The sequence below is a fragment of the Trachurus trachurus genome (genome assembly GCF_905171665.1).
Source record: "Trachurus trachurus genome assembly, chromosome: 7".
Lineage (NCBI taxonomy): Eukaryota > Metazoa > Chordata > Actinopteri > Carangiformes > Carangidae > Trachurus > Trachurus trachurus.
Genome location: NC_139901.1, coordinates 11,439,104 through 11,466,037, shown reverse-complemented (window position 1 = coordinate 11,466,037; position 26,934 = coordinate 11,439,104). Strand labels below are relative to the sequence as shown.

General features: G+C 41.2%; 2 protein-coding genes across 3 annotated transcripts; one reads left to right on the top strand and one right to left on the bottom strand.

Moving 5' to 3' along the window:
* On the bottom strand, positions 1 to 2,992 carry zgpat (zinc finger, CCCH-type with G patch domain; the record flags this gene model as incomplete). Its single annotated transcript, XM_083976370.1, has 6 exons — positions 1 to 351; positions 746 to 1,160; positions 1,270 to 1,392; positions 1,543 to 1,701; positions 1,913 to 2,046; positions 2,382 to 2,992. The coding sequence occupies 6 exons, from the start codon at positions 2,990 to 2,992 to the stop codon at positions 213 to 215; spliced, it is 1,581 nt and encodes a 526-aa protein (XP_083832496.1). The 3' UTR covers positions 1 to 212.
* tti1 (TELO2 interacting protein 1) lies at positions 2,915 to 26,305 on the top strand. 2 transcript variants are annotated; one of them, XM_083976368.1, is made up of 14 exons: positions 2,915 to 3,063; positions 4,429 to 5,168; positions 5,646 to 5,983; positions 6,086 to 6,371; positions 7,214 to 7,391; positions 7,566 to 7,858; positions 10,211 to 10,612; positions 11,151 to 11,310; positions 12,373 to 12,540; positions 12,683 to 12,834; positions 13,179 to 13,319; positions 14,369 to 14,573; positions 23,806 to 23,893; positions 25,774 to 26,305. In XM_083976368.1, exons 1-14 carry the CDS (start codon positions 2,964 to 2,966, stop codon positions 25,982 to 25,984), a joined length of 3,462 nt encoding a protein of 1,153 aa, XP_083832494.1. In that variant the 5' UTR covers positions 2,915 to 2,963; the 3' UTR covers positions 25,985 to 26,305. The 2 variants fall into 2 exon arrangements, with proteins under 2 accessions (XP_083832494.1, XP_083832495.1); XM_083976369.1 differs by lacking the exon at positions 2,915 to 3,063 and adding an exon at positions 3,854 to 4,049.
* The last annotated feature ends 629 nt before the right edge of the window (positions 26,306 to 26,934 follow it).

Genomic DNA, 26,934 nt, shown 5'->3' with positions numbered 1-26,934 from the left:
TTCATGAAAAATACATGAGAAACAGAAATGATCCACTCTGCACAAAGTCGGCTCCGCTGTCAGCTCAAATCCATAAATGTGGTGAGAAATAATGCTTAAAAAAATACAGTAAAATACAGTAGAGCAAGTAACTGACAACAGGCGAGGGACAAAAGTTCATTTCAGGCGAGCAGCGCCTCCCTTTATCCTCCAAGTGTCTGAGAGCCCCGAGCTTAGAACTCAGTCATCTTCTTGTGTGTGTCAGCCTTCCTGTGCTCTCTCTGGATGGACAGTTCCTGGGCTTTCTGCTGGGCCAGCAGCCGGCGGGCCGCTGACAGCCTCTCCTCCAGCTGCTTCACTGTGGATGTGCCCCTTTGCACACACAAAAAACAAATAGATTAGGAAGTGGAGAAAGATAAGGAGACAAGTTGTTTTTTTTTCAGCTGCATCTTTCAGAGAAAGTTGGCCGTGAAGACAAGTAGTCTAACTTCCACTTTTCACACATCATTAGCATTTTCACACAACTCCCACTACCCTGCTTATTTCTGAGATCAAATCTATAACCATTTTGCTTGACAGGAACATCAGAGCAACTAGTGCTCATATTCTACAACAACATATTGTTGTGTATAACAGCTGCTGAGCATCTGTGGAGAGACAAGGAGCTGAGGTCCCACTGCAATTAATGGTTTACCTTTGTTCATTTAGGGAATCTTATCAGACAAACAGAAGGGTAGACTAAACATATGCTGAACTCAGTACCAACCTGGCTGTTTGCCTGCTGAGTGACTCAGTCAGTTTCTGGATCTCCCTCTCTGTCTGGGACACCCGCTCAGCAGCCTTGAACAGCCTTACATTCAGATTCCTCTTTGTGCTCCCATCTCCCCTGTAAGCCTCCACTCCAGTCGCTGCCGATGGCACAGCAGCACCCCCTTCAGCTGGACCGGCGCTCCTGCCTCCCAGCTTGTGGTTGAGAAAGTCAAAGACGGTGTGGCGCCCCCCCTTGGGAGCCCGCCGGCGCTTCCTGCGTTTCTTCGGGCGACCTGTTGGTGCGCCATCCTTTGCAACCCTGCTCTGGGTGCGTCTCGGGGTCAGCTCTGCACACTGGTCCAGGGATTTACCTTTGGGTAGGACCACTGCCATGACTGGTTCCACTCGACCCTCCTGTGTCTTTCCTAAGCCTGACAGGACAAAAGAGACTGGGTGAGGAAAAGGAACATGTGGCAATAGAAGTTGTAACTTCTATTGCCACGTGTTCTAGTTGTAACTAAATTTGGTTAATGCACTTACCTTTCCCATATTCATAGCCCATTTTAAGCATCAGCTTTGATCCGATGCCTCTAGTATGTGCCTCCCAGCCACCAAACTGAGCAGTATCTAACACAACTGTGGACTCCACAGCAGAGTCCATAACTGTTGGGTAACAAGTGAAAATAAAAGTGTTCAGTTACTTAATAAGAGACAAATGGCCCAAAAAAAATACAAATGACTGACCTTGGATTTTTGCAAAATGTTAAATAAGCCGAGTCAGTTGTTGATCTGATGATACATATTCAGACAAACCTTTTGCATAGGCCACATCATCTTCATCTACAGTGTCGTCAGAGTCGGAGGAGTCCTGGTCATCTTCTCTCAAAGGCGGAATAACACCATCAGCTTCTACCACGGCGTCTTTCATTAACAGTGAATCAAACTTCACTGTGTAGAAACCGCTGTCTATTTCTACAGGGAGGGAAAACCAATCAAATCAGTAAAACTGGAATAATTTCATCTGTCACTGTCTTGGTTGGTTTGTCACACCCCTAAAGTGGAATGAGATGACTTTCTTGATTTTTCAGGAATGAAATCTCCTGCTTCATGTTGACAAGGTGGCACAACTTAAGTTAATACTAAACCCTGTAAGAATCAGGGTAAAATAGCACAGGACACGTACCTTTGATTTTTGCTGGGTACCAGATGCCGTCCTCGTGCCGAGCCAAGCAGGATGAGCCTTCTTCAAGATTACTGAGGTCACACTCGACAAATTCTCTGAGCTCCGACACATAGACCACTTCACCGTGAGAAAACCTAAAGTAAAGGGAAAATATCTTATAAAATACTCAGATAAGTGAAGTGAATTATACCATAAATAATCAAGGAATAAAATTTGCTGAATTGACAAAATGGAAATGATGGTCAGTTATTCCCCAGTATGAATAAACCTAGAGATTTTAATTAACATAGAAGCTGACATTGTTGTCTTAGCTATGGCCAGGGAACATCTACATCATGTAGACAATGGGTGACACTTGGTGGATAAAATATGCTATTACAAATAAGGCAGATCATGAACAAGTAACTTTCATACAACAACAATGTAAATGTAAAACACAAACAAACAAAAAAAAACAGCTGTACTTTACCTGCAATTGTCCAGGAAGCGACATTTGTCCTCCAGATAGTACGGACAAGGTTTCAAAGACTTCTGGGTGGGGTAGACATAGAGCACTCTGACTTGTGCCTCCTCTCCATCTGGCGGTTCTGCTCCCACCACCATAGCGTTGTGGTACTCCAGTGTTCCCCATGTCGTCCTGTAGGGCGCTCTTACTTTGGTACCACTCAGTGCATCCTCTTCATCCTCCTCCTCCTCCTCATCCTCCTCTTCATCATCTTTTACCCCACCGTCCCACTCTTTGCCTCTATTATCAGAGCTACTACCTGAGGACTCCCCCACCTCAGAATAAAAAGCAGCAAACTCATTGTCCAATTTGCCGTTTTCACCGGTTGTGTCAGTTGCTGCCTCTGAGGTGTTCCTCTGCAGGCCATTGCTGTCCTCGAGGCTGGCCAGCAGCTGACTCTTCCTGACAGACACCAGGCTGGACTCTGTCAGCTCTATTAGTTGACATAGGTCCTCTTTTAATTGGAGCAGGTCTGACTGCTGGGAAGGGTCCACGCCAGCTGACAGAGCTGCCTCCACCTGCTGCAGCTGGGCACCATAGGTAGCAATGGCCGTCTCAAGGGTTTCTTCATCCATACTGACGCTTGGGACCAGCCAGGTGAGGGGTGGACAGCATCAAGCCACTAAGATATCTGAGGATGAGGAAGGTAAGGATTTAATGAAGCAGACCAAAGCGGGATGGGTTGATACGTCTGGCTTCATCACATGGTAATCAAATGGTCCTTCATTGGCAGCAAGTAACAACTATTTAGACTGAGTTTGGGAAATGCTGTACATTTGCAAGTACTAGTGTGTTATGGACGAGCTTCTTTCGTAAAGCCTTTGTACGTGAACCATCAACTTTAACCTAGCCATGAATCAGTGACCCGGCTAGCTGCACATCACAGCTAGTGTTAGCTAGATGTTAGCCGTCTTTAAGCTTACTTTTACAGGTTATTATGACAAGGCTAGCATTACCTTTTTAATTAGATCAGCTGTCTGATATCCACTGCATCGGTGACTGAGTAAGAAACATTTGCGCCGTGAAGAGAGTAACTAACTAAAACAGCTACATATGGACACACAGTAGAATAACACAACCAGTGCTGTATCAAGCTAGCGGAAGTGGACTTATGTTGTGAACTGCCTCTTCTTTCAAAATAAAACAGATCTTCAGACTGACTGACTTTCACCCTTCTCAATATTAGAACGTCTCTGCTTTCACCTTGCTGTGTAAGTTAATAACCATAGGTAAGAAGTTATTTTTGCTTTTCGTAACATCATGAAAACTCATATGGTACCTTTTTTAAATACATACAGTATTTTGACATACATTTTCTCGGCTTTCCCCCCATGTCTGTTCTTTTATTTTGAAGGTAAATCTCAAAACCCAGAGGTCTTCCTTTACATACCTTACGTCAAAGATGTGCGCGGTCGACGCAGGGTCATGACGTTTGCGTTAGCGAAAGTTCAACTTACGGATTTCAAATGTCTCTCTATATATTAAAAATCATTATTATTTCAATGTATTGTTCCGCGCAGTCTTCGCCTTAGTAGCGCTAATGTAAATGTAGGCTGCCTTTTTCTTGACGCTCGTTCCTCAGTGCAGCAGATGGAGGCTGTCAGCTAACTACAGACTACATTGATGTTGCAGGTATTCTCCTCTCACTCTACACGCGTTTTGCCTGATGTGCCCGTTCCTTCCTTGTTGTTTCTGTTGAATGTTTTTTTTTGTCACTTCGGGAAATGACTGATAAGAATAAGAAGACTTTAAAACAGCGTTGGTCTAAATCTAGATGTCAGTGCAGAGTTAGAAAGATCTCCTGTGCATTTTCTACATTTTGAAGGGAGATGGAATAGTTGAGAGACAATTGAAGGGTTGGCTGGATACCAGACAAAAGATTCTCAGTGTAAACAATTGAAAAATGTAGCACCAAGCACACATTAATTTCAGATTCTGTGCACATTTGTTCAATAGATATGTAACTGCTTGGTCTAATTCTCATTTCTCTTTCCATGCTCCCTCACTAAAGTGACCCCTGGTGCAATGCCTCCAATCATGGCTCAGATTAGTGATCCAAAGATCGCTTTTGCTTACCTCCGTCCAGCCTGTGTCCTGCTGACCCGAGAGCCCTCCGTGATCAACGTGGAGACACTGAACGGCCAGTTAAAGGAAGTCAATGATGCCACTTTGCAGCAGCTCCAGGAGTATGTCCTCTTCCCCCTTCGCTTTGTCCTTAAAGTCCCGGGGCCGAAGAAGGAGAAACTGGTGCAGGCTGTGGCCGAGGCCATGAGCCATGTCCTGGAGAACACTTGTGTCCGGAGCTGGGACACCTTACATGGCCTCCTCTCAGAGCTGTGCCTCTGCCTCTGCACTCCAACTGATCCTGGGAAACCTGCAGATACTTCAGAGGAGCTGAAATCAGCTGTGCTGAGGTGCCTGAATGCTCTGCTACATGCTGCTTATGGTGATATAGTCTTCAGACTCTTTGAACCCGCCATGCTGCCTGGACTGGGAGCTGCCATATCACTGCTGCTTGCTCTAGGAGAGAAGGAGAAATCTCGTGATGTACAGGCTGCAGCACTGAAGTGCCTCCTGGCTTTGAATCTGCAGTGTGACTGCACTCAGGACCATGTAGTCCCATCGCCAGAGGAGCAACGTTTAATAGGCAGCACCATGGCTTCTTTCTTACCAGGGATCACTACGGCTGTCGCCAGAATCATTACAGGAGACATGAGACAAGGCCATGCAGTTACAGTCAGGGCTATTAAGGTACGGTATTGGACATCTTTCTCAGCCTCGACTCTGGATTAATCTGTTTTGACGCCGTTTGACTTTCAATTACAGAAGTATATATGGATAGTTGACTGTCATAGTCATTATTATGTACTATTGAAGCCCTAGCTAAGCAATTATTTTTTACTGTTACTTGTGTTACTTTAGTTAATATTATATGTTATTATGTTACATTTTTGCTGAACAATCTGAACTATACAGAAAATAAATCACTTTTTTTTTTAAATTCTTAAAAAATAATTTTTAAGGCTTTTTTTTTTATCATAAAAGACCAAAATAATTATTTGTCATAGTTGTACCATTAATATTTGATAATAAACTTTACGGTTTTCAATATCTAACATACTAGAACAACAGGTTGTGTGTACATGATGGCAAAGGTGATCAGATCTTTATACAAATGCAGTAAATTGCTCCATAATCATCTCTTTTCTTTCCCCTAATTTCTTTCAGGTTTGGTTGAGGACTGTGGGGCTTGTCATGGAAGACGCCCAGCTTCAGGCCAGTAAGCCTCCCCAGACCCCCTCACCAGACCTGGGTAGGATCGCTCAGCTGGTCATCCAACGGACACCAGACTGGGTGAAGAGCACCGCGGGGAGACTGTCCGAGCTGCTGAAGAAGATCATCTCCTGCACCTCAGCTCACCAGCACTGGAGGGTTCGGCTGCAGCTGGTGGAGCTGGCTGACCACCTGCTGGCCACGTGTAGTCAGTCACTGAGGGAGTGTGTGGGGCCATTACTGGAAGCACTGGTTGGGGCGGTCAATGACGAGGAGCCCAGAGTCAGAGAGAGGTTTGATTTCAGTTGATATTTTTTGTGAGGAAAAAGAATAGAGGACAAAAAAAATAGCATAAGATGTTCATTGAAACACCCATCCTCTTTCCTCTGCTCCAGGTGTCAGTCTGTTCTCAGAGACGTATCACAGAGGAATCAGAGATGTGGCAGCCACGGTGATGGTACCAGTCAGCACAGCAGCGCACAGACGTTCACTGACGTTCTCTCAGAGAACCTCCACTCTTTGGCTACGTCTCTTCCCAGACTGATGAGGACCTCTGACGACCAGAAGAAACTGTTTGTCCTCAACGTGTTTCTGGGTTATTTAAAAATCCTGGGGCCTCTCGTCTCTGTGGTGCTGAACTCGGCTGCACATCTGGAGAGGATTTCCAAAGCCCTGATGCAGGTAATGTTTTCTACTATGCTATCAGAGTGTACTTGATATTTTAGGTGGGAATTATGCATCATCACTTTATGGCTATAAAACCTTGGGAAAAGTCTGTTGTTGTTTTTTACAATAATTATAACAACGATTTAGTGGTTTAGTTTAGTCATTATGTCAAATGAATTGATTTTTTTAATGGTGTTTTATCCATTTGTATGCATTTTCTTAACTTACAGTGTGTTGTGCTCTCAGCCACTGTAGTTTTGTATTTATCAATTCTTTTTTTAAATTATTTATTATATTGTAACAAATGCTCTGACTGTAGCAACTGAACAGTGAGATTATCATATTTTTTTCTCTGGTATCAGTACAATTTAGTAATAGGGACTGTGCATCTGTGTGTCCTGTCCAAAGTTTATACAGATTACAGAGAATAAGGGGCAATCATAACAAAGTGAAATTTGAATTAAACACCCAGCCCGGCAGTGTGGTAACATTACTGCCCAAATACAGCTTTAAAATGTCTGTCATGTCATTTATATGGTAATTATAGAATTCAGTTTTTAGAGCATACAGCATTTTAGCATTCAGATGAAGTAGAGAGTGGTCTCCGGCGCAACTTCACCAACCCACAAGGTGCACGGAGAGGAGTGGAAACACAGTGGAAAATGTTCAAAGGAGCTCCAGCAGCACTTGTGATGTGAAAAAACAACTTTATTTGACCAACGCATTTCGGCTTGTGTCCTTCATCAGGGTCATAGAGAAACACATTATACACATCATTTAAATGGACGCATTCAGATAGTTGCCAGTTTCATATGAGACCCTTTATGAGGTATGACTTTGTCACATTTGTTTTGCAGGTGCTGGAGCTGGACGTGATGGACGTTTGCATTGTAGAAGAAAGAAGGCAAAACTCTGACTTAGAGACTAGTTCAACCTCTCCTGATTCCTGCACCGCTCACAGACAGAGGAAGCATTTTCTCTACTTCACTGATGAGAAGATCTTGTCTGTGCTCATGGAGATCTGTCGGACTTTAGGTATGATCACTGCTCAGTACAGAGAGACAAAGTCATCTACAGCTTTGCTCAGCATTTAATAATTGTCAAATCTACAACTTTTAAGGGAATATAAAGATGATAAGAGTAGTTTAGTTGGTCCAATGACAGCTTTGCAATATAAATACCAGTAACTTTTCCTCTCTTGATCTTTAGGTCACCATGGCAACATTTACCTGCTGACTGATCACTTTCTAGACCTGTACCGCCAGTCTTCAGCGTACAGGAAGCAGGCCGCCATGGTTCTGAATGAGATTGTCAGGGGAGCCGCAGGCATTGGCGTGGCAACAGGCAGTCAGGATTTGGAGGGTGAAGGTCGCGGACGCTGTGCCACCGCGGACGACCTTAAATCAGCTGTGGTGTCTGTCCTGGACGAGTACACCAGTCTGAGCAACTGGCACCTGATGACTGTCAGCGAGGAGACGGACAGAGACCGACAGGATCAAAGGGTGAGGATATCTGTTGCTAGTGGAGACTCTGTGTTGCTTCTCCACTGTACCCAGGTGGATGTCTTTAGTTTGTAGCTCGAGCTTCATATTGAGTAGAGACATGAGAGTGTTATCAATCTCCGTTTCCAACTCTTAAAAAGAAAGTAAACAAGTTAATTTCCCAAAATGTTAAACTACTCCTGGTTTAAATTAAATGTGGCTCATGGGTAATGAATTGTGCATCATTATCACCATCATCAGATAAAACTGCTGATGAATTTGTAATGTGATTGATCATCACTCAGATGATCCCTCTCTTCCTGTGAGGATACTCTAAATGAATAAGTGATGCTTTGCTATTTAATCTAATATTTCACATCTCATTTTGTATTCTGTGACCAGTTTCTATCCAATGTGGTATCAGACTCCCTCATTTGCAGCCCATGTTGCACAGCTCTCTCTGCATTTGAATTCAGTCACGGTCAGATCAGTTCACTCCTGAACGAGGTGCTCCAGGCCTTATGGAGAAACATGGTGTTCACAATATGGCCCCAGACTGAAGAGCTGGAAGAGCTGCTCCAGGCTTTCAACTAACCGCTCTGAATTTTCAAGGCACGATTACTGAGCTGACGGGAAACATTTTAGGGCCTCCAACCAAATACAACAGCAGTGCTGTGTTAGCTTGAAGATAAACGGGAGCTTCCTCTTTGTCAGCTAAAATGCGTCTCCTGAGACACAGTAGCTAATGATATGGACTCTAAGCACAGAAACACAGAGGCCACAGCAGTGACTGTCATTGCCTCCTCCATGGAGTCTGATCTTTTATATTCATAAATTGGATAAATCTGAACATGGTTTAGGACTGAACCAATGTGAACTACAGTCACTATAGACAGACAGGTCAAACCTATTATTGGCTATAAATTTTGGGCATCAGCATTAATCTTATAGGATTATACTGTTTTCAAAATTACAGGTACCTTGTGAACCCTGTGGAGTTTCTTATGTTTTGTAAAAATTCATCACCCAGTGTTGATTTAAACATCTTTTTTTGTAGAAGTTTTTACATTTTGTTTACATTTGCTGTTTCTCAGTGCAGATTGTTTGTGCCCCCCAGATCCAAAAGAAATGTGTAGAGCTCATGTATGGCATAATCTGAAACCAACATCATAGTTTAATAGTCTTATTATTCAGTACGGTGCAATCAACAAATGTGTTTCAGGCTAAACCATCAGCAACCTATGCAACAGTAGATGAAACAACATACATGTATGCGCTGGTGAGATTTAAACACAATAAGGTGCATCTGTGAATGAACCACTCAGAAACTGAATCTTCATAGGAGGAGGTGTGACTTCATACAACAACATAATGCAACAAGCAGTTAAATTGAACAAGGAGCACCAAGTAAAAAATGAAAAAACACATTACATTAAAGCAGAAGTAAGTGATATATTTGTGTTAATATAAGTCTTAAATAGTTATATCTTCCGACAGCAATCACTTACATAGAGTGTTTGGTCTGAAACACGGGTCTGTCAGTCCCTCTGCTCTGCTCTGAGCCGAGGAGAAAACATTTCTCGTATCCTACAGTTTTTATCCAATGAGGAGAGAGAACGGCATGCAGGGCTGTGTGTGCAGCCAAGGGACGCCGTGAATGTGGCGACGTAGGGACGAGGACTGTTATGGTGCGTTCAAGGAAACTCGTATTTTTCCGACCGTGAAGTCGTACCAGTTCGATCTGGTACGAGTTCACCGGTCGGAAGTTACGAGTGGCCGTTATAGTGACTTTCACCGGTAAAACAGGTCGGAAAAACACGAGTGGGTTGCCTGGAACGCTACAAAGTCGTAAGTTGTGACTTGAAGCTGTAATTTACGATTTCAAAAGCCTGCCTGGAACGCAGCATTAGCGAAAACGACCGGACCACTTACTTCTGCTTTAATGACATACATAGGTTCCTATTTCCTGCATAGAGGAAAATATGTGTAGTAACACCCCATTTACAGTCTCTTGTGCTGATCATGGTTTATAGTTGAAACACATTTATTGATTGCTAGTGATAAATTAGATTATTTAACTGTGAGCGCCAACATTTTTTCATATAGTCCACTTCCATGTTTGCTGGTTGTCTCCTTCTTCCCTGCTTGAGTTTTTGCCATTTTACTGCAATGATCAGCAGAACTGAGTGAACCCATCCTACTTAAACAGGAACCCTTTGATAAAAAATATTTTTCTGTAGCTTTCAGACTTAATAAGACTTTAACTTTGGAGTAATAATTATTTTCTTCTCTAGTTGATGCAACACCTTGCAATCAGTAGAGGACAATCTTTATAATGCATGACACTGACATCTGTCTTCTGTCTCTCTGTAGCTGCTCAGCCCACAAAGTCTCCTCTCCATATCCAACACAAACACAAACTCTCTCCAAGTGATTCCTTCCTCCTTTGGCTTCCCGTCACCCTCGTCGTCCACCTCCACAATCCACCAGCTCAACAGCAACATCTGGCAGCTGTGTATCCAGCTCGAAGGCATCGCCTGCTTCTCTCAGGCCCTTGGGTGGAACTTTCGTCCCCTGCTGATGACATCACTGTACCCCGTGCTGGAGAAAGCCGGGGAGGAGACGCTGCTGGTCAGCCAGGCAGCGCTGGGTGCCATGTGGGACATCAGTAAATCCTGCGGCTACGTCTCCCTCAAAGAGCTGATCAATGAGAACTCAGATTATCTGCTCAATGACATCTCCCTCAACCTGCAGAGGCTCAGCCAGCACCCACAGGTAAAGGTGCGGCAGAGAATAAGAGCATCGTTTTTAAGAAGTGGTATAAGCACGAAGAAGAATGTGACTATTTAAAGCACTGAGATCTCATCACCTTTTTAATTAGAGTTCATGAGCAGGTGTGACTGCGCAAATGAATGGGGGGTGGGGGTAACAGTTATAGTCATTATCAATTTAAGTGTTGATGTTTGTTTTTTGTTTAGCTGCTCATTATTTTACTGGTTGCTTATCTTGTCAGATCAAAGTTTCAAAACAGAAGATTTATCAGTTAACAAAACGGAAAAGAGCAGCTAGTTCATGTTTGTCACTGAATATTTGGGATATTTATTTTTGCTAAATTAATTGATTTAATTAGTAAACTGTCTGAATTATCAGAATGAATTACTTCAGCACAACAAATTAATAAAATACTATATTAATAACAAACACAGTGAATCACCAACTGTTAAATCAGGGTCATTATTTCACAAGTTAAAAGAACTCGTAAGTCCAAAGTCAAATGCCGTGTATTTCATCACACTCTTGTCTTGTTGGCCAGGCTCCACGGGTGTTGACAGTGATGTTGACTCACTCCGACTGCAGTCTGCTGTCTCTGGTCAGCGACATCGTTCAGGATGTGCTGATGGCTCTGGATCTGAGCTACGACCACACAGCCGCCCTCTTCTGCTCCGTGCTGCATGCGCTGATGAAAGCTCTGAGTGAGTTCACAGAAGTGATGTCAGTTTATTTAACACATACGGTCGGGGGTCAACATGTGACTTTATTGTACCCACACAGTAACTGTCATTCTCTACCATACATTACCAAACCCTATTTAACAATAATGTAGTAATTTAATCATATTAATTTATATTTGAGACCTTAAACTTTAACATTTTAAAAATCTATAACCCTAATATTCATCACCATTAAAAAAATCTGTAGAACTGAACTGAGACTGATCTACAGTGCCTATAGAAATTAATTATACCCTGCCAAAACCTTAACCTTTTGTAAAACCTTTTCTGAAAAAAGTGCCACACTCAGGCTTTATTAAGCTATTCAAAAAAAACACCTGGATGATTCTGTTGCCATGTGGAAAAAGATTTTATTGTCAGATGAGACTGAAGATTGAACTTTTGGGACTCCAACTCCAAACTCCATGTTTGGCAAAAACCAAACACATCACACCATCCATAACACACGGTGAAGCATGGTGGTGGGATGTTGTGGGGATGTTGGTCCTCTTTTTATCGGTTTTGGTTTCAGCCCATATGACAAATAATCTTGCTATTTCAAAGAGGTATGGTGATTTTCTATAGACACTGTAGCTCTGATTGTACCTATTGAAGCTGATCGTTTTATATATTTTCTGACCTGTTTTAGCATAAATTTTTTTTGCTCAACATCACTGTGAATTAGGGCCAGCACTTGAGTCTTGATTACATATGCAATTTCCATGGTACAGCTACTGATTTATAATAAAAGTCAAAGGTTTATGCTCTCAGAGGGTTTTTCTATGTTTCTATCAGCTTCAGAGGCTGAGAAATAGTTTTTTTTAGCAAATGTTGAATTGCTTTAGGTCTTAATGGTTAAGAGACTGCCAAAAGGAGTTCAAAACAAATGACGATGTTTGGGTTGCTTTGGCTGGAAAATGTGAGAGGAGAAAGATGCAAGGACATTTTAAGGATGACTTAAAAGTTTGCTGATTTATTGTAACTGATGCCCAACCTGTCTGTATGTGCCATTGCCCATTGTCCTGTCTTTTTGTCCTCCTTCAGTGCGGTGGTTTCCCTCCAGTTGTAATCGTACCAGTGAATCTGCCAAACCCAAGCAGACCTCCACTGACCAGGAAGTGTTTGACATCCGCCAGTTTGTGCTGGATTTCCGTAAACAGAAGGAGCTGGCAGAAGGCATCGGGATAGAGGAGGACCTCACGGAGGACCTCGGTAATGTGAAGTCTGTTAGGATAATGACATTTCATAGCACTACATTAGATTTGTCTTGTCATTAGGGAGTTATAGTGACAGAATATACAGTAACTGAGTTTTTGCTGGTTGACTGACCCGTGCACATTCACTCTCTTCCCAGATGTCCCTCCTCCCACAGAGTGTGAGGATGCAGAAGATATTGATGGTCCTGATATGAAAGCAGAGCTTCCCTCCCACATCAGCATCACTAAAGATGTTATGGAGCGCTGCATTCATCTGCTGTCAGATCCCAGCCTCAGGCTCCGGCTCAAGGTACCGTGTCTGTACTGCGATGTACAGTAGAGAGACCAGTGGAGAGACTATGGTTTTAATGACAATAACTCGAGTGAGGCCACTTTTCATTAACAAGATACTGAAGAGGGAAATTAGTTTTGTCTGTCTTTATGACAAATCCTCAACCTGACAGACTGGCCTAATGTGAATTAGACAAAAAGATTCAGTTTTGAAGTTTTTTTGGAATGGGATTACAAAAAGGAATTTAGTGGAACAAGACTTGGTTAGATCTATGCCTCTGAAGCTGCAGAGAAAGTCTTAATCACCTGTACAGCTATGTGTGTCATTGATACACTCTCTGTTCACCCTTTCTCTTTCTTGAGGTGTTGGATGTGCTGGAGCTCTGTGTGTGTGTCTTGAGTGAGAAGGAAAACGAGCTGCTACCCATGGCCCATCGCTGCTGGCCCCCCCTCCTACAGAGACTGACAGCTGACGACCCTCTAGCCGTCCTCAGGGCCTTCAGGGTAAACAACTCCAACGAGTCTGCTCTCTCATTTCATTACACGTTGTAAAATGTCTTAAGAAAATACCTCTCTGTGATTCTTTGAGAGGAAATGTGCTTCTTTAATGTGTTAGTGGATCATTTGACAATGAACTTGTCGTGGAAAATGTGGTTCTGCCTGTGGAGAGTCTAAGAACAAGACTGGAGAGGTAGCATGTTTATAGTTTATTCTCTATAGAGAAGGGAACAGAACACAGAACTACACAGCACATAGCAGTTCAGAGTAGTGCCCCCCAGAACAGAGATTGCAGTCCCTTCTTATGACTCTGGTTACTTCAGCAAATTTCCACCACAAACTCAATGTTGATTTCCTGTCAAAAATGTATCATATATGTTGTATCATCAAGATCAGGTCATTATGTGCAGCAACTTAACAGTGAATTAAAAGTCTAATTTTGTTACATCAGGTTAACAGCAGGTTGTATTCAAAGGCTCCATCTCATCCTTATATGAAAAACTACATAATGATAAGATAAGATAATTTAATTGAATATTTAGATTTTTAAATCTTTTTATTCTATTTCATAATTTTGCAGCTTACTCAGATTCAGTTTTTATTCATATTTTCTATTTTCTATTTGTGTCTATATCTCAGTGCTTTTATTCAGGGGAGAAGCCACATAATTTCACAGACCTAATGAAACATAGCTGATTCTGATTCTGAATCAGTCAAAGGTTGTAGTTCGTCGTGGCTCTGATGCTTACTGTTGACTGGCTGTTTCATCATTTGTATTTAATTTTTAGGAAAAAAATTCAAACTGATATTAAATCCACCAAAAGATAAAGAATCCTTTCTTAATTAATTGTCTTTCAGATTCATCTTTTCAAACAGTTTAAATTACAGAAAATTAAAAAGTGGTCTCACTTTTTGGATTTATAAAATCGAAGATGTCAGTTGATTCAGCAAATCACTGTAAATTATTCTACTTGTCAACATCTGTGTTGAGTTGGACTGTGTTTGTGTCATTTCCCAGTTGTGTATCTACTTTAAATGCTGAGTCTGTCTGACAGGTGCTGTGTACACTGGGGGAGACGTGTGGTGACTTCCTGAGGAGCAGGGTTTCCAAAGAGGTTCTTCCCAAGCTGAGCGCCTCGCTGGTACGACAGGCTCCGATCAGCGCCAAAGCCGGACCCGTCTACACACACACCCTGGCCTACAAACTTCAGCTGGCTGTACTGCAGGGGCTGGGCTCGCTGTGCCAGAGGCTGGACCTGGGTAAGAGAAACAGAAGCACACACACACACATACACGTAACCCACAGTATTAATAACTATGTTAAATATCCAGTCTAAAAGTGGGCTGAAAATTATGCATATAACACAAAACAACTCAGATGTACACATACATTAAGGTTAATAAAAACCTCTTTCTACAGGCAGCATCATTTAAAACAAACATCCACCATAAGAGCTGTAACATAAGATTTATAACAAGTTAATAAGACATTTGTGTCGTTAACTCCTCTGCGTTTAAGGAAAAATTATCCGCTTTAAGGTTTTGTGGAAATGATTAGCATGACATATAAAATGAAAAAATAAGCCCATCTACGCTTCTACAGCACCTTTATTGATACTATTTTTGAGCTGTATATGTAGCTTTAATGCATCATTTACTTGTGCATGAGTAGAAATACATTAACAAACTGCATGTCAACTACTTTTGGCAAACATGCACTTTTCCTTTGTTTTTTTTTTTGTCAGCGTATATCTATTTGGGAACCTTTCATTGGACAGAATTATAGGCGTTTAGATCGATGTCAGATTGCTGTCAGAGGACACTGACTGTCTCTCACCACCAGATGGCAGTTTTGTATAACAGTGAAAGCCAGGAGACATTACAGTACTTTAGCATGAGTTAGTGCATCTCAGTTCTCTCTCTCTCTAATAATGAAGACCTGAAAAAAACAGAGCTGCATCTTGAAGATTTGATTGTGGAAATTAGAAAATGCAGTGCATCTGTTTTGTTTCTGTCTAATGTGTTTGTGACAAAGCAGCAGTTTTTATTTTAATCCAAGTCAGCGCCCTCTTTATTGTGTTTTTAAATCATCATTTTATTTATAATATTGCAGGTGACATTCCAGCACGCCTTGTTCATTTCTTTGTGTCACAAATATGCACAGCATTTTCCCTTATATATAAAATTGCACAACACTCTCTCGTGACTTAAAAGACCTTCAGGCTGACGCATTGTTTGAATTCAACATACGTAGCCAACTGAGACACCAGGATGCTACTGAATCAAATGGCTGCTGCAAGCAAATGTTCTCCCTCAAGAACAATTAAGCAAGAAATGCTGTTAATTCTGTGCTGCAATCAGTCAAAGTCAAGATGCTTCAGGAAAAAGAGACTTCTAATTGATTAGAAAAGAAACACAATGTTTTGTAAAGTTGTGTATTTTGTGCTCGACATAGCTTTTGTTATCATCGCTAAATATGTTCATCCAGAAGAGCCTGGGGGCTCAGTGCCTGTGTTTGTGTGTGTGTGTGTGTGTTAGAAGTGATGTAATTATGAGTTGCTTGTCTAATTTTCCATCAATCATTATGTTCATTAAGTAGTGACATCCCTGTCTCGGCCATACTGGGTTCAGATTGCACTAATTTTCCAAAGCTGCTAAATACTCGATTGGACGCACACAGCACACACAGTGGAAGTGAGAGAGTCTTCATGTGGGGCCATGTTAAGACTCTTATTTTGGTGGGTTTACTTATTTGTAAAAGTTTGAGTTGATTAGTGCTTTTCCTGAATGACATGCTCATCACTGAGAGCAGGAAGTGTAATCAGTGATAAAGATTACACTGAAAATGGTGTTTTCATCAAGTGATAATTGCAATCACTTTTAGCTCCCAAGGACAGGATATGTGTGCACAGGAGCTGGTTGGTCGGGTTGTAGGGATAAATCAACACAGCTCTAATAATCCTTCTTTTTGTAAAATAAAAATGGCTCAAAAATGACGATGATGTCAGATTTTAAGAGGGTGGAACAGGTGTTAATTTCCCATCCACAAAAGCCTGGGGTTTGTTTTAAAGGTGTAGCATCTCCAGGCTGGTCCCCACCACGGTGATGGCATGAACCTCACACCTCCCACCAAAGCTCATCACAGACAGATGAAAAGTTAGCAGCTGGTGGCACCATGTGTGACAGAGATGACATGGCTGTCTGCAGCGCTCCCCAGGCCAACAGCAGAGATGGGGACAGCACAGAAGAATGCACAATTTTTTAAAATGAAAAGACAAAAACAAAACAACATTTACTGTGCAAATAACAGCTTCCATTATGGGAAGCATATCTGAAATGTTGTCATCACAATGGGACCTTGTAACAGTAAACTGCTGTAATCAGTCTCCTTCCTGCAGCAGGATGTATGTGTGGAGGTATAACATTAAACGGAGCAATTTGGTGAAGATGAATAAAAAAACCTTACTCAGACCAATATTCACATAGACAAACATCCAGTCTTTGTGTGTTTAGCATCAGTTCTTTAATCTTTAATATGTAGGCTAATATTTTCACATAGAAAATTTTGAAATAGAAAATGCATGATTTGCCTTCACCTTGTACAGCAAAACAGAGAATGCATTGTCCTTGCTGTTCAGTAAGGTCAGTGTCCGTTTCGTTGACAGTTGGCAGGGGGCTATAGTTTGGGTTCACCAGGCTAGTGTGACAGGGAGACGACCCAGCAGCCTTGATAGAAAGGCAGTGCCACTGGTATTGGAGGCAAAGGATGGCGTGCAGAATAAATGCTCACCCCGGTCAAGGCAATAAGCTTTTTGCACTTTAACCATTCACCTCTGTGCTCCTGCAGTAAGCGCCAGTGCTTTCACTGTGAGTGAAGTGCAAAGGAAAGATGAGAAAAGCCATCAGAGATGTCACTTGCACCCATGTGTGCACATATTATCTGACATTTGCCGTCTGATTAGATGATGTCGCCTCAACCGGCACATTGCTCTTCAGACTTTGGTATAGCTTTGAAAATTTCAAAACACGTCAGGAGGAGCATCAGTTTAAGTTAAAACACTGCTCTAAATTCACAGACTGACCTCAAAATTGTGTAACCATAGCAACATTGCCAGGCTTCGTACATGTATTTGAATTTAAGCCTCTTAACTCCAACATATTCAACAAAGAAAGCAATGTGATGTTCTCAAAGCTGCCCTGATCAATATGCTTTATATTAGCAAGGGATCAAATGACAGCTACTGCAGCCTAGACTAGTTTGCCATATCCATATGTTAAAGATTTAGGACATTTTTGTCACATTTGATGCTATTATTTCATTTATATTCAATTATCCTATGGATAATAATTATATTTGTTAAAGACGGCATTTCATTTGACTAATTCTTCCATTTTATACATAAACATGTAGCTCACACTGTTGTTCAAATCCATCCTCCCTCTTCAGCCACAACCTATAACTCAATCAGTCAATTTATATTTATACAACACCTATTTATGCAAGATATAATGTAGTTGCAGTAAGTGATTGAATGAATATAAGTAGTTGACAGAAACTGCTATAGAGAAATGAGGACATTAAAAGAATGATGATGAGAATGTGAGTAGCAACAATAAAAAGAAAGGATGGATAGAAGTGATAAATTAGAACAGAAATGTGTAGAAATACTCAAATCATAAAATGATAGAACAGTACACAACAGCCAGATTGAAAGGAGACGTTTTACGTGTACGTTTATAGTTCTGACGCTGTCCATGGTGCTGAAGTAACAGACAGATCGCACAACAGGTCAGATTAAATCTTCTATAAAGAGAGTATGCCTGTGAATATTCTCATATCTCAAGGAAATCTAAATCGACCGCAACTGGACTTGGTTGTTTGTCTAGGAAGACGTTTCACCTCTCATCCCAGAGGCTTCATCAGTTCATGTTCGCATCTGACCAGGCTGGGACTGGTCCTATAGAGAGAGTATGTTTTTTAAAAGACATATTGTAGAAAAGTTCAGAATGACCTCGGTTTTCTGAAGAAGTAAATGTTTCCAAGTGAGCTGTGATTTCCCTCGTCATGGCAACACGTCTTGAGTCCTCATCATCAAACGCAGCAGTTCCAATGAGTACCATGGAACACGTTGGCCACATTTAGCTGATTGTTTTGGTTTTCAGGGCCAAAAAATTCACATTGAGAAAAGCTTCATGCTGTTTGTAAGATTTCTCTACTGACGGACATAGTTTCTTGCAGCCATCATTTACTAGGCAATTACTAGCCCATTCATGTGTGTAATTCCTCATTTATGTCTTTTTTACACAGTGTAAAAGTATTTCAACAATGGGGAAACATCACGTCTGAATAATGTGTTTTAATGTTAAAAAGCCTATCATGATCTGTACAAATTGGCACTCTTCTCGCATCCCCACGCGTTTGACTCTGTAGTATTTTCCTTTCCATCAGAAGTACATGCTGTCAGAACTCCAGGCTTATTTGCTAACCTATCAGGTTGATCCCTGCAGATTCCCACACAATAACATCCCATCAGTTTAGCAGCTCTGCTTGTATGTAGGTGTTGATAAATCCCTGCCTCTCTTTACTTTCTGCCATCAGATGCTCAACTCGTCTTTGTCAGTTTTTTTTTTCTCTAAGGTTTTCACAAAAAATACAAAAAAGTAAAACCTAGCTCTAGAGCCACAGTAACACCATTAGGGATGTAATGATACATTCAAGGTTCATGTTGTGGTTTTATATTCCATACTGGGTGCTTGTTCATATTGACACAGTATTTCAAACAAAACCAGAATGAAGTCAGGATTGAAAAAATATTTCTTCACATTTCTGGGAGGCAAAAATTCATAGCTACAGGTTTCAATGTTATTTGCACACAGTATTTCACACATAGAGAAATCTATGATAATAATGCCAGAGGTGCGAGTTTCAACATCTGTTTTTCCTTGTCTTACCTGGAAGCCTGTGACTGTTGAATGGGTTAATTAGCTGTGTGGTTACTGTAAGTCACATTAGCACAAAATACCATTATGTGCAGACTTGCAGCATTTTGTTTGATGATGTAGGTGTGCCTGTTGTGGATTTACATGATTTTTAAATCAATGTGGTAAAGAACTTTAAATCTGAACTCTGAAATTTCCATGGATAACCCTGTGAGCCTTTCAAGTTTGTGTGTCTGTCCTGAGCGGTTTGCCAGAAGTCAGGAAATGAACATACTCTAATTAGATCTTTTGGGAAATTCCTTTTATATTTGTCTGGCCCCACATTATTTCCACAAAATACTTAAATTAAACTGCTTTGGTCCGCTCAATATCTTGACTCCAGGTGAAGTGGTGTTGTTGTACGTTGTTGTACGTTGTTGTAAGGATCTTTGCAGCATCAACATGAATTAAAACATTTATTATACGTTAAAGCTGAAAATGTCACTGCACGAGTATTGCTCTCAGGTATATTTATGAGGAGCTATTTGTAAGTTTTGTTATTCCAACATAGCCAGTGTGAGGATTAACATCATTAAACTTTGTTATTTTACCAAGACAGCATCAGCATTAACTCTATCACATCTTTTCTTTTGCTGAAGTTAGCATGCTACCCAGCTAGTCCCTGTCCATCTTGTCACTGTCCAATAGCGACTCACTGTAGCCTCCCCTCTGCCCTGTAGACGTAGCGCTGCTCCTCCTGTCTTGTAAACACAACAATGGTTGAAGCTTTTGTCAATTGACAGTCACCACCACCTGCTACCGGCAAGAAAACCACATTGAACAACAGAGAAAACTTTCACACAGCTCCTGTAACCTCCTGCTTTGCACCTAAAGTACTTTTCTCTTTACTGCCTTATTTCTCTTTTTACCCTTTAACTAATTAAAACAAGTGTGACTAAACCTAGGTCCCATTTATCTTTATCCTTTTACAGTACGTGTAACATTAGTGAAATTAGTAAATTAGTGAATACCTTTTCTGCACCACTCCACATATTTAAGGGGAAGAACCAGCATCCATCTGCTCAACACTGACAAATATGAATGATCTTCTTTCTTTTTTTTAAAGTATATTTTTGGGCTTTTCATGTCTTTTATTAGATAGTACAGTTAAGAGAGACAGGAAATGGGGAGGCAGAGAGAGGGGGAACGACATGTAGGAAAGGGGATTCGAACCGGGGCCACCTGCAGCGAGGACTGTAGCCTCTACACATGGGCCCACTTAACTTCCTGAGCCACTCAGCGTCCCTTGAATTATCTTCTTAATGTAGAACTGTTTAGCTTTCCTCAAGTTGATATGGCCTTTCAGACACTGAAGCCACTATAGGAGACTATTTATACTCAAAAAGAGAGGTTATCGTAAACATTAAAACATGTCATAGTAGGATAAACACAGGGCTGAATATATATTCTCATTAACACTAATGAGAATGTGAAGCTCTGTCTGTCCTGCGAGGTTGTGGTTTCATTGACTATTTTACTGTGTTTTTGGTTGATAGGCATTTTAATTACAGCTCTTTTAGCCGACTCGTAATTAAAGCAGAAACCATAATTTGAGTGGAGACAAAAATATGTCAATGCATTGTTAAAGGATAATTGCAGTTTATTACAACTTGGCTGCTGTTTTTATTCTTTTGACCGTAATTTCTGTCATTCTTGAGAGCGTTGGACTCATCGTGTAATTGCTGAGGTCTGGGACGATGGTGATACTGCTACTATGACAGCAAAACGAAAGAATAAATCATTTAAAAAAAACAAAACAACAGAAGCTGCTTTGGTTGATTGCAGATGCAACTCCAGTGTGTACTGGGTGTTCATGGGTAGATGGTGTTTTCTTTATCTGCTGAGATGCTACTGTTGTGTTCTGATTGTTGGCTGCAGTTTGTGTAGTGTCAGTGTCAGTGAAGGTGACAGGCCCAACAATGTCTGTATGGACTGCCATGAAATTTTGTTAAGAAGTTTCCCAAATGGATGAAGTCTCCTGGTTTTTCCTCTAGTGCCACTATGAGGCTGACTTGTGCTGGGTTTTACTCAAAGAGCTTGTTAAATATTGAATAGAATGTCAGTCCTTTATCTGATAGACTATAACCTACAACCTACGTAACCTACAAAGTACCTTTTTTATGTCAATGCCTTTGTATAAAATAAAATCTAGCAGTTTAGACTGAGCTCTGTCTTTAGGTCCCAAGTATGGGCCGGATTCTGGTCTCATTTTAATGCAACAGACATACAGTTAGAGACAAGGACGGCAAAGAAACTGAAGGTACGATAAACAATTGTACAATATAGAGGTCGACCTGGATGATTTAAAGGCAGGTGTAATAACCATAGTTTGGAGCAAGAGAAAGCCAATCAACCGAATCTGTCGTTACCCCCCCCCCAAAAAAAGCAGATTACAAGTCAAGGGTCCACACAGCTCTGTCAGAGTCAGCACAGTCAGTCAGGACATGAGTGATGCAATACATTTTAATCATCATAACCCCTTTTGTCCACAGCTGTCTCCTGTTTAAAATGACAATGCAGGCAGCTCAGCGTCTGCGATATATGAGGCAATTTATTTTGTATAAAGATTAGCAATGTCAACCCCTGTTTAAATATACGTTACCTCAGATCTGGTGCTGGTTGCAGAGCCATCGCCCAGAATGAGAGCCAAAACTTCTACCGATAACGACAGTTTATAAAATGTATGTATACCGTAAACAAAACTAGGGTGGTGTTTGTGCAGAAACTAAGTGATAGATACCAGATATATAGAAGACTTACTGTTTGAACTGAATTCCTGTATGGTAAATGTGTGCACGTCTTTGGTCTTCAGTGTACCAGGTGACACTAAAAGTAAAAGGACATCGGACATTTGTGAGTCTCCATTTATCTTGACAGGTTTGATAAATGACTACTTTTTGTTCATTTGTGTTTTTCCATTAGCATCCATACATAAAAGGGAGTTCATTCACAGATTCTTGACCTGGTTTATTCGACATAAAAGAGTTGTGTGGTGTAGTAGCTTGAAGGAGCCTCCACCCACTGTGTGACCACTGTGGACTGCAAAGATAACATCACACCCACACACGCAGTGTTTTGGTTACAACCTTCATATGAATGTAATGTAGCAAAGACAGTAATCTCACTCCTGTCACATCGAAGGAAATAGTCTAATCCAGACTGTTTAAGATTCTTGTCCTTGATTTTTTTCTTTTATCAGAAAAGGGGAGATTAGGTGTGTTCTGCGATGGAGAGAATGTGAAAGAGCAGCAGAGAAACAGTCAGCGGCTGCAGCCTTACTCATGTGAATACCGATTTGGCTACAGCTTACCTCTGGGACGCCTGCAGCAAGCCAATTACCAGGCCTCAGTCACACAGAGAGAGAAAGACAGAAACACAGATTGGCTGAAGCAAATAATACGTTTCAGCTCGAGTTCCAGCTTCAGCTTTAATTCCACCCTGTTGTTGTGGTTCTTTTTTTTTTTATAGCACTCTCTAACAGCACCTGGCCACCTTTCCTCTTTAGTATTTTATTTCTCACTTCCACTGCTCCCCTCCATCCACCTTGATTCAACAAAAGACTACACTACGAGTGCAGCAGCAGAAAGGGGAGGAAGAAAAGGGATAAAAGCAGTTGCTAAATAATCCCATTTAACTCTGAAATATGCACTGCTGCTTTTATTCTTGACACACAGCGAGCAGGCCTGGTTCAAGCCGAGTGTGGGTTGAATTGGCAAATAGAGTGAGCAGAGAGGGAGAGAGAGATGTTTTGAAATGAGGCTTGAAAGGCAGCCCAGTTTGCAGCTCAGGGAATCACTAAATGTCTGCTGGGAAGGACGGAGAGAGAGAGAGAGAGAGAGAGAGAGAGAGAGAGAGAGAGATAGGAAGAGGAGATGACAGAGTGGAAAGGATTCAAATGGATAGAGGGAGCAGGAGCTGGCAAGGTTATGAAAGTTACAGTCAGTGGAAAGGGGGGGAGAAAAGAGGAGTGAGGCAGGTTCTCAGGTGTGAAATCCAGAGACGTGGAAACAGCCCGCTGTGGAATTTTCCCTCCGCGGTCTCAGCACTTTCTCTCAGCTCGTTAGGGGGTTAGAGAAAGTAAAGTCCAGGCATGATCTATTTTTCCTCTTTCATCTTCTTCTTCTAACCTCTTTGACTCTTACCCACCATCTTAACAAGCTGTGCCATATACTGGGGGAACTGATTATATCCTGGGTTGGGTTTGAGGTGTGTCAATTTATGTTGTTTTGTACATATAATCAAAGTGGTAACCATAAATAAAGTGGCCTTTGTATTGATATTTTTCTAGGTTGATTTCCTTTGTGATTTATGATCTTCTTGTCTTTTTTATTGCGTGGAACAAACACATTGATCATCCTTATGTGGGCGCACGCACAGGATGCATCTTGTTTATAACAACACGACTGAATTTCTTCATGTATTAATTTAAATTTTGTAAGACTATCTCTGGTTCTGTTGGGGGAAATATTGCATAGTTTGTATTTTACGGTACAGATGTGTTTGGTTTCCTCAGGTGAAGTAGATCTGGATGCTGTGTGTGAAGCCTGCCTGCCCTACCTGAGCTGCAGACAGCCCATCCCGCTGCAGGAGGCCTCTCTTAGGTAACTCCTCACTCACACCCTTATGCTTTGGGTCCAGCACTTTTTAGATGGAGATACTGAACTTTCTATATTCTATATAGATGTTGTAGATTAAGATTAATCCAGTTTTTTCAACACACTCGTAATACATTTCACTCAAGGTAGCATACACTGACACTTGCATGAGTTAAAATGATCACAGGAATGTACTAAAAATGCACAACACACAACGTTATTATATATTAATGGCAGTTATGAGAAGGTAAGTTTTGATTTGGGATTTGAAGATGGACAGATTCCTGCAGTCTCCGATGTGTTTATACTATACATCAGAGTCTCTGCCTAAGCCTGAGACCCCTCAGACTCACACTGGACCTGAGGTCGCATAATAGTTGGCATGGGGACGAGGGAATAAACCTAACTCATTGTTTTGGACTTTTTAATTATAATACAAAAATAAAAAATAAAAAAAATCTATATTTTATATTAAGCTATAAAACCATGTCAAAATATATTGAACTAAGGTTAAGTTAATTCTTGTTCTTTCTATGATATAGATCATTCCATTAATCCATATTTTCTGGGACCCTAATAAATGTGCTTGCATGTTTTTTGCACTCATTAACAACATATTTGTGTCACTAAACAACTCTGAATTGCAGTTAAAAACTTGAATTAAAACTAAAAAAGCTAACTTATTAAAAAGTGGCGAGTTAAAACAGACTCATAAATACAGTAAATACAGGATCTAAGCTTTGGTTTACAGGGTCAGAGAAAACAAGAACATTTGGGCTTTTTGCAATAAATTACTTGGCAGCACATGATCAAAGGCTAATTTTAGAGAGTGACCAATAACAAAAATGCTGTGACCACATATTGCATTTAGCTCATTGAATCTAGATGATAAAGTTACTCATCTGCACAATATGTTTTCTGGTTTTTGTCCTCCTCCTGATTATTTCAGAAACAGAAATACATTATTAATCCCCCGTGGGATATCGTTTATGAGTTGTGTGCAGAGTGAGTTGTGTAAAGCATTTAAGCATATTCCTATTATGTCTTCTTCCAATCTTGCGCATTTTGACCTTGACCCTTTTGTTAAAGTTTACAAATGCTTTAATTTCACTCTTAATATCAATTAGTTAAAGGGACAACGAGGAGTTTCTATTTGGTTATAAAAAAGTCTCACGTTAATGTGGATGAATCTACACTACCCACACTTGTTAATGGGCCCTTTTTAGATAAATATATAGTTTTGACTCTATCGTTATTTTGTTATTATTAGTGGTGGTGGAAATGCTGGGCGAGCCGACCAGCGTTTCCTTACTTTCGGTTTCGTGGCGAGTCATGAGAATAACGCCGCCGAATCACCGTTGATGGTCAGAACTACGACGGTATGTGATCGTCTTCAAACCTGTGACTTTAATTATTGATGAATGAAAACATCAGTCCATCTTGCGCCAGTCAAAGAATTTCAAGGTGCGCGCAGAGGCTCATAAATGTAGTGTGAAAACGCTTCACTTTTCCAAAACTCCTTGTTGTCCCTTTAATTGTTTTTCAATTAGTGAATTATTATCGTTCCTCTAAGTCAGAATCATGTGAATGATTCCTACCGTGGAGTTGTGTAAAAAGAGTGTTTTGTTTTGACCAGAAACTTCAAATACAATCCATTAAGCACAACATACCTCTAGATATCGCGGTAAGTAAACAAGCAGCAGTGAAACAGCGTTGAGTTACTGAGCTTCTAGTTAAACCTGCTGTGTTCAGCTCTGTCTGTCACTTTGGATTACAGGAAGGTCCTGCCCCCCCTTCCTCTCCCAACACCACAGATATTATGCATTTTAGCTAAACTCAGCCCAGAGCTAATCCTCTTCCTGTGCATCCTTCACTCCTCCCCACAGCGTTTTCCGACACTTAATCCAGGTGGATCCGGACGCATTCTGGTTCATTCTGAACGAGCTGCACTGCCCGTGCTCCTACGTCCCGCCCCACCCTGACCTCCTGCCTGTGCATCTGAGCGGGATGGGCCGACCCAGAGATGAGTACTCGGACAACGTCCTGAAACTGCTGAGGGAGGAGTTTCCCGCCACAGCCGAGCAGCCAGTCAGCTAATGAGCTGCTGAATGATGTGATCGACTATCCTGTCAGATGGACGGTCTATTGAACCACTTCTCCAACAAGTCAATTAACTGAACGGAAATCTGACAATTGTGCCGAAAAAACAGGCATCAGATGGGTGCGGTGATAACCTTCAAGGTGCACGCAGCTTTGATAAGCAGCCAGGTACAAAGAGGAAACGTCAATGCAGCATCTCTGTTGCTGCTCAGCCTCCAGCTGCAGGAGTCGACACCCTCATCACCCCCGACCACGTCTGTAGTGACAGTGTTGATGTTTCTTATTTCATGTGCTGTAAATGCAAATATTACCTTTGCCAGTCCCTCTCGTGTTATTTCTTAATTTTCTGAAGAAATGCTTTATTTTGAAAAACTTTGCTGGTTTGAATTATTCTGCCTCATATTTCAGAGTCGTTCTGAAAATATAATCTTTCCTCGATATCATTGATCACTTGGTTTCTGTTTCAAATCACAGTTTTGTCACCTTTCCACTACAGGCTCTTGCACTGATACTTGTGTAAGGGCAACACATTTGGCTTCTCTTGAGGTGGAACTTGTTGTTAGCTAGCTTGCTTTAATAAGTAACATAACTAAAAGTATTTTTTGTATTGACCCAACGCTTGAAACTCAAGTGCTGGGTCAACAGTCAATGCCCAACCAGAAGTTTTAACTGAATGATCCCGAATTGATAAAACTCTTGTCAATAAGAAGCCACCTTTAAATCCTAATCTGCAGTGTGAATAGTACAGGTGAACATTTCATCGGTGCAGGCTTAAACATCCAAGTAATATTCCTTTTTTTTTTTTTTATAGCCACAGTGAAGAGAACCAGGAAATCACAGGTGGAAAAAAAAATAAAGTCAACAGAAGACTGAATCTACTTATGAAGCCTGATGGATCTTTTTTCCTCTTGGCAACAGAAACTATTAAAACCTCACGGAGCCACATG

What these genes read in the sequence shown, in the direction of transcription:
- tti1 (XM_083976368.1), top strand. Translation starts at nt 2,964, where the DNA reads ATGGCCGTCTCAAGGGTTTCTTCATCCATACTGACGCTTGGGACCAGC. An exon ending in TTTCCAAAGCCCTGATGCAG is followed by an intron (nt 6,372 to 7,213) that starts GTAATGTTTTCT and finishes TTTGTTTTGCAG; the next exon opens with GTGCTGGAGCTGGACGTGAT. An exon ending in GTGCCAGAGGCTGGACCTGG is followed by an intron (nt 14,574 to 23,805) that starts GTAAGAGAAACA and finishes TGGTTTCCTCAG; the next exon opens with GTGAAGTAGATCTGGATGCT.